This window comes from Solanum stenotomum, chromosome 5 (assembly GCF_019186545.1).
Source record: "Solanum stenotomum isolate F172 chromosome 5, ASM1918654v1, whole genome shotgun sequence".
Classification (NCBI taxonomy): Eukaryota; Viridiplantae; Streptophyta; class Magnoliopsida; order Solanales; family Solanaceae; genus Solanum; species Solanum stenotomum.
In genome coordinates, this window is record NC_064286.1 from 62,781,868 (window position 1) to 62,798,844 (window position 16,977).

General features: G+C 28.1%; 1 protein-coding gene across 1 annotated transcript; it reads left to right on the forward strand.

Moving 5' to 3' along the window:
- Positions 1–2,113: 2,113 nt before the first annotated feature.
- LOC125864831 (auxin-responsive protein SAUR32-like) lies at positions 2,114–16,246 on the forward strand. Its single transcript, XM_049544916.1, has 2 exons — positions 2,114–2,374; positions 15,980–16,246. The coding sequence occupies exons 1-2, from the start codon at positions 2,148–2,150 to the stop codon at positions 16,137–16,139; spliced, it is 387 nt and encodes a 128-aa protein (XP_049400873.1). The 5' UTR covers positions 2,114–2,147; the 3' UTR covers positions 16,140–16,246.
- Positions 16,247–16,977: the final 731 nt, after the last annotated feature.

The window sequence follows — 16,977 nt, forward strand, 5'->3', positions numbered from 1 at the left end:
GTTTACTGTCTTAATTATGTCTATTTTACCCTTGATATTAAATACTACTCCCCCCGTCTCATTTTATGTGAAGTAGTTTGACTTGACACGGAGTTTTAGAAGAAATGAAGACTTTTAAAACTTGTGGTCTACAATAAATGATAGAAATTTGTGTGACTATAAATCATTTCACTAAGGGTAAAATGAACAATTTAAAATTTAATTGTTACTTAATATAGAAATGTGTTATTCTTTTTTAGACTGATTAAAAAGGAAAGTAAGTCATATAAATTGAGAAAGAGGGAGTATTCAACATCTAATACATTTCCCAAAACATTAAATTTAACGTATTCAAAGGGTAATATGGTATGTTACTCCTATTATTTATTATTTTTTAATGTGTGTATCATATCAATAGTGAACAACTATTATTGAATAAAGAAAATATAATATTAATACACATGTGTGAGATAAAAATCGCAGTGACACATGGCAAGAATGACAGGTCAGATGCGAATTTTGAATCGTGTTAATTATACAATCGTCTTTATTAAAATATACTTTATCCTTTAATGAGAAATTTACCATAAAAAATCAAATTCAGTCGAATATGATATATAGTACATATAAGTTATTGGATTAGACTAATAAAAAAATGTCAAATAACTTACTCAAACGGAGAAAATATAACTCATGATGAATCAAACAAGCGCATACGAATATTTTAAAGAATTCGTACAACATAATTTCATACTTAGGTGCGAATTAAGATGAAATAATAATATTTTCTCCGTCCTTATTTTTGTGGCACTTTTCGAATTTCGAAAAAACAAGTTAATTTTTAATCGTAAATCTTTATATATGTTTTAATTATTTTGAATTGATAATTATTGTGACTTATAGTACTTTTTACATAGTTCACAAATATATAAATTTCATTTAAATTTTTTTGAAGATTCCACGGATAAATTTCAAATCAAATATCTCAAAAAATAAAAAATATCATATAAATTGAAACAGATGGAGTAATAAGAATAAAGAGGGACAATGGAGCTTTGTACAATTATTTGTAGTGTCCGGACTAAGATAAAATATTGAAGATTGGACAGCTCATGAACCATATACTTTACCGCGTTTTCATTATTGTCGAAAGAAAATTTAAATAAATATAATATAAACTTTATAAAATATATATACTGCTATGTTCTAGGTTTTGTATAAAAATACATATAAAAAGTACACAATTAATTTGAACCCCACACTCTGAATTCCAAAGAGACCAACAGATAAAGAGAATTCTTTTTCTTTTTTTTTGTGAAGTACATTTTTTGTTTCACTTTATTATATAACACACTTTTTTTATTTGCTTTTAAAAACTTAATATATTTTTTTATATATAGTAATGATTTATTCTTAAAATATTTAATTATTTCTTAATAAGATTATTTATTAACTTAAGTCATGTAAATATTTAAAACATATTTTTAAAATCTTTATTTATTACTATTTTTGTCTCATATTAGATGAACATCATACTACTAAAAGTATTTGTCTCATTTTACTTGACAACTTACTAAATTAGAATTAATTTTTTTCCCATTTTACCCCCATAATTAATATGACTTTGAAAGTTTAAACAAATTTTGAAGATCCATTTTTTTTTTCAAGAGGCTAAGTAATATTTCCTCTGCCCAATAATAATTGTTCACTATTGATTTGACACAAGAATTCAAAATCAGTAAATGGTAGGGGTAAATTTACCTAATCACTCCTATTAAATATAATTGATCTAAATATTGAAAAATGAATACTAGTATTTAATAGTAAAGGTAAAATAGACACAAAATGGTAAATTATTCATTGATTTTGCAAACTAGACAAATAATGTTGGAGATCCCAAAACAGTAAAGTTGATCAATCTATTAATGATTTCTTAATAATCGTGTAAAATAGAAAGTGTCCATCTAATATAAGACGGAGGGAATAATGATTCGAAACGATTCATTAATGACAAGTTGCAAGCACATGTAATGGACCTATTCTTAGCATCTTAGAAGTTTCATCAATCTCCTTAATTCAACTTATTGTATAAATTCCCTTCTTCTTAATCTATTTTAGAAAGCAAAAACAAATATCACCTTACCAAAAACATATTCAAAAATTCTATAATGAGGAAAGAAAGAAACAATTGCAAGGCCATGCTTAATCATCTTAAGGTAAAGCTCAAGAACATTATTGATCATCTTCAATTAATTCCAAAATCTTCCAATAAGCATCAATTTGATGTTGTGGAATTTGTTGAAACACCAAGAGCAAATAATGAAATGGTACCAAATGATGTTAAAGAAGGATATTTTGCTGTATTTTCAGTAAATTCAGAAGAAGAGCCAAAGAGGTTTATTGTGGAACTTCATTGTCTTAATAATCCATCATTCTTGAAATTATTAAAACAGACTGAAGATGAATATGGATTTGGGCAAAAGGGTGTTCTTGAAGTTCCTTGTCACGCCGCGGAATTACAAAAAATTCTCAAACTCAAGTTTATAGTTTAGATATATTGCAAAAATTGATTTTTAACCTGAATTATAGATCATACTAAGATAACTTTAGCGATAGCTCTCTAATATTGTCGTTGTTTTAGAGGGTGTTTATATGATATTTATTGTTTTATTCCAATTTCTTAGTGGCTTGCTACTTCCAAAGTCAAAATTAACCTCTAATGTGGTTTAACAAAATCCTATTGATTTAGAGAATGATGTGATTGTTCCGTTTAAAAGCTTAAATACTTAAAAAAATATATTCTTATTTGTTTAATTATTATATTTTTAGTACACATCGATCTTTAATTACATGCAAGTTAATTTCAAAAGTTATTTATATTAATGATGTATGCTGTTCATCTATGGTTGGAAAATATTTATTGGATTGGAACTATCCAAAAGAGGTGCTAATTATCTCGGTAGTTCATTAGCTTGTCTTCCTTTAAAATATATCCTATTTATAATAACGTATAAATACACCATTATCGGTGTTGGAAAAAAAAGTTTTTTCTATCATAATATGACAACAAGAATTTACACAAAATATGCTTTGCATATCTATCTAGACCATAGAAACCAAAGAAACCAAAGAAACCATTCATCTTGTAATAATTCCTATAACATTCCACATGTAAGTAATTTTAATTTTTTTTTTGACGGGATAAACATGAGGAAAATTCTTTTTAATAATCATCGATAGTAAAATTCAAAGTCAAATATGACCTCTACCTACAATAACACTATATCAAAATGACGATCATCTTATCTAAATATTTTCGTTATACAAAAAAAGGAAAGTATATTAATTTTAAAGTTCTTAATATTATATCGACAACAAAATCAAAAGTTGTTTGGTCAACTCCTTTTCAACTGTCTTACAGTTGGCACCATACTATGAAATGGAGAAAAATAAATTCCTTTTGAAATATTTGACCTTTAAATATTACTCCAATTTCTATCAACACGATAATGTGTAAGAAGTTGTCATCTCCTCGAATTTTGCATACTTCCAGCTGGATATATAACACAAAATACGTTATATACAAATTTTTCATTAATATATAATGGAAAAAACTTTTATTTATAGCATAGCGAATCTTATTATGCGATACGAAAGTGAATTAATAATCTAATTATATAGTAAGTAGTATTGGATATAATATTTCACCTTATATAGTGTATAAACATAATAATAAACCGTAACAAATTCTTAAACGATCTATCCAAAATTAGAAAGATTATAATAATCGCGATCACCTCGAGGCAATAACATAGCGAGTAAAATTTGAGACAAGCAGAAAGGGGAAAGGTGCCAAAGACCTTCACATATTCTTAATAATAATAATAATATTAATAATAATATCCTTTTCTGTACGGACTAAGGTACGCTACGGAAAATAAATCCTTTTTCTTTTTATATTTATATATACAAATGTGGAGGTTGGGCAGCTCAATCATATTATTATTATGGTATACCGCGTTTCCATTTACGTCAAAAAAGGAAATTTAAAAATAGGATATCCAACTTACAAAATTCTAATCTTATTATATGTGATATATATTTGAACGGGCTAAAAATTTAAAGTTTATGAATGGAGAATTCTAAAAAAATAGCTTAATGATTCTGGATAAATTATTTAAGTATATCTAATAAATTTTAAGCATAAAAAAAATAATTTGCATTTTGAATCAAATTATTGCGTTTAGTCAAACCCTAGATTGATAAGTTTGACAATTTCATTCTAAATTTTGCCATGTAAATGAAACTAATTTAGTAAATGACCATCGATCAATTTTGAGAGTAGTTATATTTGAAATTTTTTCTTCAAATATATGTTTGTTCATGAAATTTGATCAGATTTTGAAATTGAATTCATAGGTGATACTTCCTTCGGTTAAAAATAAATGATCTAGATCTTGTAGTTCTAAATTAAAGTTTTGTCAAATGTATCAAAATGCCCTTTAATCTTGTGGCCTTATATATGTCACGTGGAAAGTTGAAGTTAAAGTGTTACCAAAAAAAGAAAAGAGGTTATTCTTTTTTAAACAGACTAAAAAAGAAACTAGACAATTCTTTTTTAAACGAAGGAAATACGAAAAGTCAGAACTTGTTATTAGCACATGGCATGGACCCTATACTGACCATCTCAGAAGTTTCATCTGCTTGCTAGCTAGCTTCTTAGTATTTCAGAAAGTGCATGCATTAAATTCTTATATAAATTGCCTACCTAAATTCACTCCACAAACAAAATTAACTCTTACAAAAAATATATCACCACATCCCAAAATTAGAATATTCAACAATTCTATATATGGGAAAAGAAAGAAGCAATTCATGTATAGTCATGCTTAAGATTATAATGAGAAAATTCAAGAATAATGAAGTGGTACCAAATGATGTTAAAGAAGGACATTTTGCTGTATTTTCAGTAAATCCAGAAGAAGAGCCAAAGAAGTTTATTGTGGAGTTGCATTGGCTCAATAATCCATTATTCTTGAAATTATTAAAACAAGCTGAAGATGAATATGGATTCCAACAAAAGGGTGTTCTTGAAGTTCCTTGTCGCGCTGCGGAATTACAAAAGATTTTGGAACTCAAGATTGGATGAAATATCATATTCTTTATTATAGCTAGGATGAATTTTTCAAATTTTTTTATGTTAATTTGTTTAGTTTTGACTAATTAGTTATGTAGTTTAGTCTAAAAGACTATATTATATACATCGATAGTGTAAAATGCCCTATCGAATTAAATATATATATTTTTTATAATAATCCATTCATCCAGACTCACTTCTCATGGTGATGGGAGGTTTGGCTCGGAAGAAATAATATCACTACTTCTTTTGCAGTTTATTAATCAAACTTTCTAACTTCTTCTTTAATTGGTTAGTGTTGGTGAAAATATCATAAATTACCGTTGAAAAAGAAATTGAATTAACAAAAATTGAATAAATAAATATTCAGGCGTAAATATATCACTCTCTTTAAGAAATTCAAATTCATTGTAGTATAATTTTCACTCATTCAGCAGTATAACTTTTGACTTGTTCCCTCTAGAATACAGTATTCTAATAATAACGTCGTATAACTCAATTAAAATATCATCTTCAACTCTAATTTTATAATTCTAAATAATAAAGAAAAATATTTGAAATCTATGACCAACCGCGAACTTAATGTCATAAGTTTTTTTTTAAATCCTCAATCCATAGTCGACAAACTTATTAAACTCCCCTCTTTATCCAATTTGCTTTTATGTTTTATTGAGACAAGTTAATAATTGTACATAAGAATAAACATCCTGGTTATAGGCAACAAATTAAAGGACCCAATAGTTTTAGGAATAATTATTCAAGAAAGTATCTTCTCCAATTTCCATATTGACGATATTTGATTTTCTAGTGAATACTTTTATATGAGAAAAAAACAGTTTGATATGCAAAATATTTCATATATATTAATATAGATGTAATGTATATCATGCTCATGCATGATTCGAATAGGGCCAACCTAAGATGATGTAATACTGGAAAACCTTGAATATAATTAACCATTCCACGAATCAAATATGTGATCTAATCTATAAGTCACACATAAATAATTTTATCGTTACTTTAAAAATTGCTTCAATAATATCACGTAGGCATTATCTAAAATATATTGAGGAATATCCACTTCATGTTTATCTAGTTTGTAGTCTTGTAGGTTTGGAGGGTGTATAAATGATATTTCTTGTTCTTATGATGAAAATGATGTTTTTCTAGTTCCAAAGTCAAAACTATGAGACCTACTCTAATGTGGTTTAGCACATGTATTAATTAATTAAGTAGAAGCTATAAAAGTAACAAATTTAGAAAATGGTGGTGATTATCTCATATTCTCGTTTAATAAAAATATTATATTTTATTTATTTAATCACATTCTTAACAAAAGCAATGTTGTTAGCCAAATCTAGGGGTCAGTCCAATAAAATCTTGACTCACTCAATCCGTTTTAGTTTAGACTGGTTATCTCGTATATTTTATCAATTCAACCCTTTTGACCCGCTTAATGTAGCTTATTTTAAAATTGGACTGATATCCCGTTCAAATTGATTAAAGAAAAAATTTATCTCACTATTTTAAAAAAGACATTTTCGTATTTAATATGTTATATATAGTCATATATAAAGAACAAAGTTTTATTACGTACTCAATCTATAAGAGAACAAACAAAAAAACTTAGTAACTAAGAATTAGGTGAGTTAGATTAGATTCTGATCCAATTTTAACTTACTTCAGCCAAATTTCATTGGCCCAACTAATTTTTGAGTTGTACGATTATTCGTCGATTTATTAACTCAACCTATTTTCCTCGATCCACCAATGATACACCCTTAGTCAAATCCTTTTCACCTTTCTTGCTGTAATTTTGGCTCCATACTATGAATAAATTCTTGCTCTGAAATATGTGACCTTAATTTCTATGAACACGACAATGTGTGTAAGAACACATCAAACTCACCATAAATACAGTACCAGTGGGTGGATGGGCAAAATTGCAACTCCAGCTGCATATCAACCGGACATACACCACTATTTGTATTTATAATATTTAACAGGGAAAATGGTCTGAAAAATATTTTAACTTTAGCCAAAATTGATGTTATGATACCAAACTTTATGAAGGACCTTTTACCCCCCTGCACTATTTAATAGTGTATTTTAAAGGTATATATGTGCCCACGTGGACACGTTACTATTTATAATTAAGCAATATTTATGATGTCCACGTGAGCACATATATACCTTTAAAATACACTATTAAATAGTGCAGGGGTAAAAAGTCCTTTCCAAAGTTCGATATTATTACAACAATTTCAATCAAAGTTCGAATATATTTCATATCTTTATCCCATATTTAACGTTTGAAATATTTTTGTCTTATATAACAACGGTGTGACATAATATTCTTTTGTAGTATATAATAATAATTTATCAAAATCTGCTTACACATATCTCAATTATTTCATCAAAACTTGCATATTATCAGTGTACTAGTCGATAATTTGAGAATGTCACCATTTAAATTCAAAAAGGATTTTAATATTTAAGATTTTCAATATTAAACTCGTTTTTATCATTAATATATTTTTACATGTATAGATACCTGTATATCAAAAAGTCATGTGTTCAGATGAACCCGTAGCGAAAAGAGTAGGCACCTCCACTGCAGTTCACACTAGTCGGTGAACAAGAAAAAATATCCACCTACCTAGTCAAATTAGAATATTCCAAAACCATAATATATACGTAGATTATTTCATCCAATAAGTGAATTTTAATTGATGTCTCGTATAAATCACTTACTAGCTCATTTAATGAAGTTTTACGCGATACAAAGTTAAATTAATCAATTTAATGTGCGCTGAAAGTCGACGCGATACCTTGGAGGAATTTTGACGCGTTGGACAGTGCTGTGCGATGTGAAATTAACGTTCTGATGAAATTATTTTTGGTAGAATTATATCAAAACATAGGTTATAAGCATAATTTAATGATGTAGCAGCTGTATAAACAATTTTTATTAGACTTTCACATATTCCTAATTATTATTAATAAAATACTATATCCTTTTATATTCCCAACACATGGACCTTACTAAAATTATCTTGACTGACTGTACGGACTAAGGTACAGTACGGAAAATAAATCCTTTTTTAAAAATAATTGTGGAGGTTGGGCAGCTAAATCATATTATTATTATTATTATATATGGTATACCGCGTTTCCATTTACGTCTAAAAGGAAACTTTAAAAATAATATCCCACTTAGAATATTCTAATTCATCTGTTCTACTGTAAGTATGTGATATATGCTAGAAGCTGAGTTAAAATTTGAAATTTATAAATTTAAAATTTTAATGTTTTAAGTTACTAAAATCTAATTTTGATTATTTTTATATATTCAATATGTTTTCTTTTAATATATAAATATAAAATTAAAGTCAAAATTATTGAATTAAGTCGAACCTGTAAATAAATCGCGCTAGATATGCCTCTGCATATACTATTGCATTTTGGAAGTTAGAAGAGTTCTTTCCTTTATTTTTTTTTGCTTCATAAGTAGTATAATATATGTAGTTTTCAAATATATTAATTTTTTTTTAAAAAAATAATATTTTTTTTTTCAAATTCACATCTAGAATTAATTAGCTTGACACTTATGAAAAATTCAATTAGTTAGATGTTGCAAGTTGCTATAGCACATGGAATGGACCCTATTCTCAGCATCTTAGAAGTTTCATTTGCTAGCTAGCATTTTATTGTATAAATTGCATACCTAATTTTTTTCAAAAATCAAAACAAAATCATACTACAAATATATATCACTACATCCCAAAATTAGAATATTAAATTTTTTTATAAAGTTCATTGATATATGTGGAAAGAAATAAGCAATTCATGTATAGTCATGCTTAAATTTATAATGGGAAAGTTCAAGAAAAATGAAGTGGTACCAAATGATGTTAAAGAAGGACATTTTGCTGTATTTTCAGTAAATTCAGAGGAAGATCCAAAGAGGTTTATTGTGGAGTTGCATTGGCTCAATAATCCATTATTCTTGAAATTATTAAAACAAGCTGAAGATGAATATGGATTCCAACAAAAGGGTGTTCTTGAAGTTCCTTGTCACGCCGCGGAATTACAAAACATTTTGGAACTCAAGATGGGATGAAATATCATATTCCTTTTTAAACGTTTCTCTATTTGTTGAAGTATGTGACTGTCTTATTTAAAAGATGTGACAGAAAACACATATTTCATTTATTTAATTATATTCTCACAATATGCCCCCTTAACCCTAACGTGTGAGTCTGATTCTTTTTTATGGACAAGCACATAATTTTATTTTATTTTATTTTATTTTTTATAATGGTGTTGTTAGAACCTAATCTAGAACTTCTATGTACTCTGATATCATATTGGTATATGTGACAATCTTATCTGAACGCTTAAGCGGTTAGAAAAAATACATTTCTATATACTTAGCATGAGTTTGATAATATTATTAAGAAAGTTGAAGTAAATAAGTGTTTAACGTATAAATGACCATTCAATTTTGTCAAAAGCTTTTTCAAGACCAATTTTCATATTGGTCTGCTTACCTTTTTTTTTTTTTTACATTTTCCTAAAGTGAGTGATTATTTATTGGATCGCGATATACATTATCTATTGTCCATCTATTTTTATTTATTTTTTAAAAACAACAACTTGATAGAGAAGTTCCATCAAAGCCATAGAAATATTTTTGTCATTTTTTTTATAGATGGCATTACAAAGATTTATAAGCCTAAAAAGGATGTAACCCATCCTTGAACGATTCAAAGGATTTCATAGCATATACTGTTTCTCCTTCGTTTAGTTCCTTTCCTAGCGTAGATTGTCAATGTTGTTCAAATAAAATTGGCAAGTTGATTAGGCAGAAAAGATATTCTCAAAATAATTAACAAGTATAGTATGCGTAAGCATCGAAATTTTGTGGGCACTCTACCAGACGAGCTCAATTTCTATTAGAGTTCTTGGATGTTACTCAACCATCAACTCTAGTTCACACCTATATATATAAAAATAACACATTCACTTCTCGAAATCTCATAAACTCTTGAAATATTCGTAAACAAGATTAAGACATCAAATACTGAATTTGTCAAAGCCAGTGCCGAAAAATGTTTCTAGCGATCAAATACATCCTAAGAAAGCCCAAATCATCTGATATTTGAGAAATCAGTTACTTACAACCCTCAAATCTCTGAGAAAATTAATCGTATATACTATAAATCAAAAAAGGAACAAACTTGTATTAAGAGTGGTGGTGGTTTGGACAAATTTTGTACTAGCATCACCAAGCCAATCTATATCTATATAATGTAATAAAGCTGAATATGAAAATGATGACGTGGCGCATTCTGAGGGCTTGATTCTTATTTATCTTTTTTTGTGTTTTTTTTGGAATTTTTCTTTTATTTTTTTCAATTATTTTATTTTTATACCTCTTCAATCACATAAATTTTACTCTTAATAAATATTAATAATGTTCATAACTCCTAACTTTTCATATTCATAACCCTCAAATAATTTAATATATAAATTTATGACATCTTAAAATCACACTTATAAAATAGGTTTTACCTATTTTGAGACATATGTGATGATTTTTTTTTTTTACATTTTTCCTTATTCTTCATCTTTTTATCTCTTTTGTTGGTTAATTTTTTGTCTCTTTTGTAGGTTAAATTTTTGTATTCTTTGATCTGATTTTGCAGGAGAGAGAGATCTATAATGAAGATTGTTAGACATTTTTGTGCAGTTCAATTTTACAAGGTAAAACTATTTGATGTGCCTAACATATATAGTTGTCACTTTTTTTTCCGTTGCAATTATAAATTCAATATTATTATTTTTGAATTCATCATAATATGAATCATAAATTTTTAGAAAAAATTGTTTGATTTTTTCTCTTTGCTTCTCTTTGTAGTTTATAAAGAATTTTTTTTTTCTTCTTTTTATAGTTTTTAGAGCATTATGTTATGTTATGTTGATAACAAGATCCTTCCTTTATCTTTAACTCATAATTAAAAATTCTTTAATGTTTTTATTTGATTAGTTAACTTCTTTTTTATATTTTGTTGTTGTTTTAAGGTTAACTTGTTTTATTTTTATATCAGGATATTTTTGAAATTAATTAATAATTAAGCTAAGTGAGTTAAAACTTCTAAAATCCTATTTTTATTTCAGGATATCATTAAAGTCTATAATATAAGCTGATTCTCTAATTTAAGCAAACTTGCTACCAAGATATCTGGGAGACTTTTGGATGCCATTGATGCAGTTTAGTAACTTTTGTTAGTATAAGACAAAATTTGAAGGAAAGTTTCTGAAATTATTGCTATTACATAAAGTATCGTTTACGTTAAAATTCTGAATTGTTATTCAACTTTCAATTTATTACATCAAGAAATAATAAATTATCTTTGTAATTTGTCTTATGTCCACATCACCAAACATAACCAATAGGTTCATATTATTTTATGATGATGGTCTCAGTTATTCTCAACTCTATCTTTCAAATATTTCTACTAATGTATGAGTAATATAAGTTAACCAGTTGGAATATGTCATACATATTTTTCTACTTTAACTTATATTAATATAAATATTTATTTCTTGTTAATTTATGTTACTTGATTTTATAACTATTCATATGTAATGACTCGGAAACTCATTTTTGAAAATTTTCACAAAATTATTGTTTTATCCCTTTCGATAATTGCCACGAGTCATTTTCGATCAGTCGGTGAAGTTGGTCTGAAAATTTTGAATTATTTGATAACTACAGTTAGTTAATTGGCAAAATTTATTAAATAATTAATTTATTTAATTGATGATTAATGGGTCAAGCCCTTAATTTAATTATTATCTCATGTCACTCGGACCATATACATTAAAAATAAGTTAGTAGGGTTTAACTGGTGATGCCATTGCTAGCTCTATAAGTTACTTACTAATGATGTTGTCGGCGGCGCGGCTTGATTATGGAATCATTATTGTGACATGTGATTTTATTTTGGGGTAAAATAGAAGAGATAAAACTTGTAGACAAATTAGTTGTAAAGGACCATATAAAACAATTGTGGTTTTGCTTTCAATTTGTTTTGTTGCGGCCAAATTGAGAGAGCTTAGTAAGAAAGTAATAATGAGTTAGGTATTTGCAGGACAATGATATCTAAATATAATTGAGGATGAATTCTACATAGTTTTCCTTGTTTTATATTTTTCTTCTTCTTCTTCTTTGTTTGTTTAGTGGTCGAGGTTGCTGATGGTGGAACTTAGCTTAAATTTTAGAAATCTTCCTATAGTTATCACATTATGATTCAAGATTTGATATATATTAAGATAGGTAATTAAATATGAATATTATTATATTTATGATATTGGAGATGTTGGAACCTAATCCTTGACTTGAAATTTGGAAAATATGAGAATTGACATGCTAATTGGTATCAAGATTAGGAGCTTGATTATACATTTGAGTATGTTTTTGGATCTAGGCTAAACCAATAGTAATATTGGTGTTGTTTGTTTTAAACTCTTATTGTGATTATCTATTTGAATAGATTGAATTGATTTAGAAGTCAAATTAAACGAAAGGGAAAAGATCCAGTCCCGAAGTGATTGTTCAACTATTTGAGGCAAATGGATTTCTAAATCCTTGTTAAGTGTATGTAATTCGTGTATTTCCTTGTAATATGTGTTTGGGGGTAATGAGACTTGGTGATGGGTTGATTTGTCCACATTGATTAATTGTAATGATGAAAAAGGGGTAATAAAAGACAATGTGATTAATTGTTTGTGTGTGATGTGTTGAGAATGGTTTGAAAGGCTTGTTGAATCATTGTTGATGTTGTATCATGATTGTGTTGTTGTGAATTGTGCAATATTATGAAAATGGTCATCTCATCATTATTTGTGTGGAACATGTCATTTGTATTGTTCTGAGACATGGTTGTGACAAGTGTTATGTGAATTGAGAAAGAATAAGAAATTAAAGAGGATGTACCATTTCGCGGGACGTATCGCGCGCCACGATGGATACTATATTTCGAGGGACGTATCGCGTGCCATGATGGTTACTATTATCGAGAGTCGTATCGCGCGCCACAATGGTTACTATTATCGAGGGTCGTATTGCACGCCGCATGGATGCATGGACAGATATGTCCTCCATGGGTCCCAAATTGAAAGACAATGGGTGTGTATTAGTAGGTCAGACATGCATCACTATACTTGACATTACATTCCATTGCATTGCACATATTTATCATTAGTGAACTTGATATTGTGTTTTGCTGATCTTGTGAGTGCCTTTCTGTGGAACTTTGATTGATGAATATTAAGCTTGTTGTTGAGGATATGTATTGTTAGAGTGTTGTTGTTGAGTTGTGTGCTATATGTGAATTATGAACTGGTTGGGCTGGTTTTATGCAGGTTGTAGTTATGGAGGTTGTAATTGATGAATATCGAGCTTGTTGTTGAGAATATGTGTTTGTTAGAATGTTGTTGTTGAGATATGTGCTTGGAAATTGTGAACTATTAGGGTGGGCGGGTTTTATGCAGGTTGTAGTTGTGGAGGTTCAGTTGGGATGTAAGGAGTACCCGTATTCTATCCCCTTAGCTTATGTTTAGATGTTTACTTGCTGAGTACCGTGTGTTTTGGTACTCACCCCTTACTACTACATTTTTTTGTAGGTTACTTCGCCCGAACCTTGTGATATTTTCTCTTCTCCTTGTCTGAGGCTTCTTGTGGAGGTTTGTGAGGTAGCTGCTTGTCATTTCAACAGACCTTCTTTCTCCTTATTAATGATCTTGTTCTATTCTAGAAACAATATCATTTGAAACTTGTATTTTCTTTCAATTTTGTTATAACACATTAGAGGTTTATACACGTGACAACCAAATTTTGAGGGTATTTTTGAGTTGATTATAAAATTTCCGCATTTTATTGTAATAGTTGAGTTTTAGGCTGACTTGTCTTGGTGGGATAAGACGAGTGTCATCACATCCATTTTTTGATCGTGTCATCATATATATTATTTGTGCATAAAATTTAAACTCGGTAAAATATCTGCCTCGTGAAAGTTTGCCTAGAACTTTCTTTATATAGAAACAAATTACTTAATTGTACCTAAAATCCGGTAGCTAGGGGAACAAAGGACCCATTGGTATTTGAATAGTCATTCAAGAAAGTGAAATATCATAAATCAACTTATTGCATGATCTTGAATATCAAGTAAAATAAAAGGAAAACTTAGCATGAAGAGAAGGCCCTTCTCTTCTCTATACACACTTTCATGTGAGCCATTAACTATTTTGGTCTTCAAAAAATCTATTAGATATTGATCACTTCATATCTTTAGCAAGTTGCTAACCTAAGGTTTAAATTGAGATTGTCACACACTTTAATATGATTTTAGTGTAGAGTAAAGTCTTATTGCTAGTACCCCTTATCAAAAAGAATTTTAACATACTTAACTCATGAAAAAACATCAGGTTTGCATATGAATGATGTGACGAAAATATAACTAAGTAAATAAAAAGTGTGTCCTTAAAATAAGTATATCCCTATATATTAAGGGGTTGATGTAGCCTTTAACTTTCCATAATATATGTAAAAAACTACTAAAATCTCAACAAATATTAGAGTTGAACCCATAACTTTAAGGGATTAGTTGGTTTGAAGACAATTGCTAGCTAGTTATGCTGAAATTAGTTAAGAGTGGATTAGTTATACTGAGATTAGTTATCTTGATATTATTTTTTATTGACTGTTTGATTTGTTGCGTATTAATAACAACACACATTGTATAATTTCTAAAAAAAATATTTATTTACAAAAATTATACCCTCCACTTAATTTAGTAGTACGAAAAAAGGTTTGAGGGATCATGGTACTATTAGTCCATCATTTCTCATAGAAATAACTTATCATGATACTAATTACTAATTGCAGTATAACTTATCCCAAAATTAAGAACCAAACAAGGACAAGACAATACTAAATTTTAACCTCAGGACTACCAATATATCTATGTTTATCCCATATATCAAATGATCCCTAACATTATAATGAATTCAATACTGACAATCTTAAAAGTTTACATTTTTTTTTTCTTCAAAACAAAAAAATGAAAGATTCATCATTTATGTTCCATTATTGTTGAGTTTAATTTGAATCATTTTGATAATTGTTAGAGTGATGAAACATGTTGATGCAACAAGTATGAGAATTAAGTTCTTAGGATAGCAAATCTTGTAATCTGAATTTGTTGAGGTTCTTTGTTATAGTGAAGTTTGAAATAAATCCTACAGAGGTGTAAGTCGTGATTTTTTACTGTTGTGAGCCAGGTGTTTTTCACGTAAAGATCTTTGTGTTCATTGTTTTTTTTTATACTTTACTTTTACGATAATTAGATTATCAGTGAAACACGTAGTTTGAATTGTTTCATATATATATATATGACATAGGAGTGCACAAAATATCAATTATGATGATACAAAGGATAGCGAAAGCACATGCAATATTAATGGACCCTCTAGCCTCTAGCTCATCCCCATCTAACAACAATTATTTCATAACTTCAATAATCTCCTCCTATAAATACCCTAAACTCTAAATCAAAACACATTATCCTACTACTACATTCTCATTAAATTATTTTCCAAATTATTTTCAATGATGTCTAGGCTTAATCATCTTATGGGAAAGCTCAAGAATAATCTTCTTCAATTAATTTCCAAATTTGATGATGTGGAAATTGTGGAAACCTCAAAAGCAAATAATGATCAAATGGTACCAAATGATGTTAAAGAAGGTTACTTTGCTGTATTTTCAGTGAATTCAGAGGAAGAACCAAAGAGGTTTATTGTGGAATTATGTTGGCTTACTGATCCATCATTCTTGGAATTATTAAAACAAACTGAAGATGAATATGGATTTGGACAAAAGGGTGTTCTTGAAGTTCATTGTCTCGCCGCGGAATTACAAAAAATTCTCATCAAACTCAAGATTGGAGTTTAGATTATAATATATGGTTTGATTTACAAACATATATTATATGTTCTTCTTCTGTTTATGTTACTATATATTGAGTCCATCTCTAACTAGAATTGAGACTTGCTTCATGTTAAAGGACAAAAGGTACTAGCTAGTATATTGTCCATGTTGTTTGGATGCATGGTTGTTACCTATTGTAATGTATTGAACTTTCATGTACTTGTCAGTTGAAATATAATGTTTGTTTTAATTGATACTTCAAATTTTATTGTATCATATCGTTAATTCAGTGTTATATAACAATAAAAAGTCATATTTTACGTAGCAATAAATTTTATTGTATCGTATTGTTAATCAAAATCAGTCTTATGTAACAATGAAAAGTTTCATTTTATTTAACAACTAAAATTTGGTTTTGTTTTGATTATAGGTAATTTGATTGTGTTGTACAGTTAAATTAACTGTTATGTAACAACAAAAGGTTTCATTTTATGTAGCAACCGATTTAGTTTTGTTTTGATTGATACTTTAATTTTATTGTATCGTATCGTTAAATTCATTGTTATATGTAACAATGGAAAAATCTTATTTTATGTAATATAACGACTGATCTAATGTGAAACTGACATTTTTTAGCACCACATACTAAAAGGGATCCTCCCTAAAAACACAAACCAAAACTGATACTTGCCCACAAATAGGCGAATTGTCCCAAACAACCTTAAGTTCGTCTATTCCACTCCAATATACAACACAAATATTGTGCAATTTTTCTATTATCTTTTCCTTCTTCTTTTTTTAACAATAGATTTACCTAATATCCTACTTTTTATCTTTTAAAAATCCTTCAAATGGTTGATGT

Coding starts and splice junctions, on each gene's coding strand:
- LOC125864831 (XM_049544916.1), top strand. CDS start 2,148: ATGAGGAAAGAAAGAAACAATTGCAAGGCCATGCTTAATCATCTTAAG. Junction 2,375..15,979: donor TCAGAAGAAGAGCCAAAGAG/GTTTATTGTGGA, acceptor AGAACCAAAGAG/GTTTATTGTGGAATTATGTT.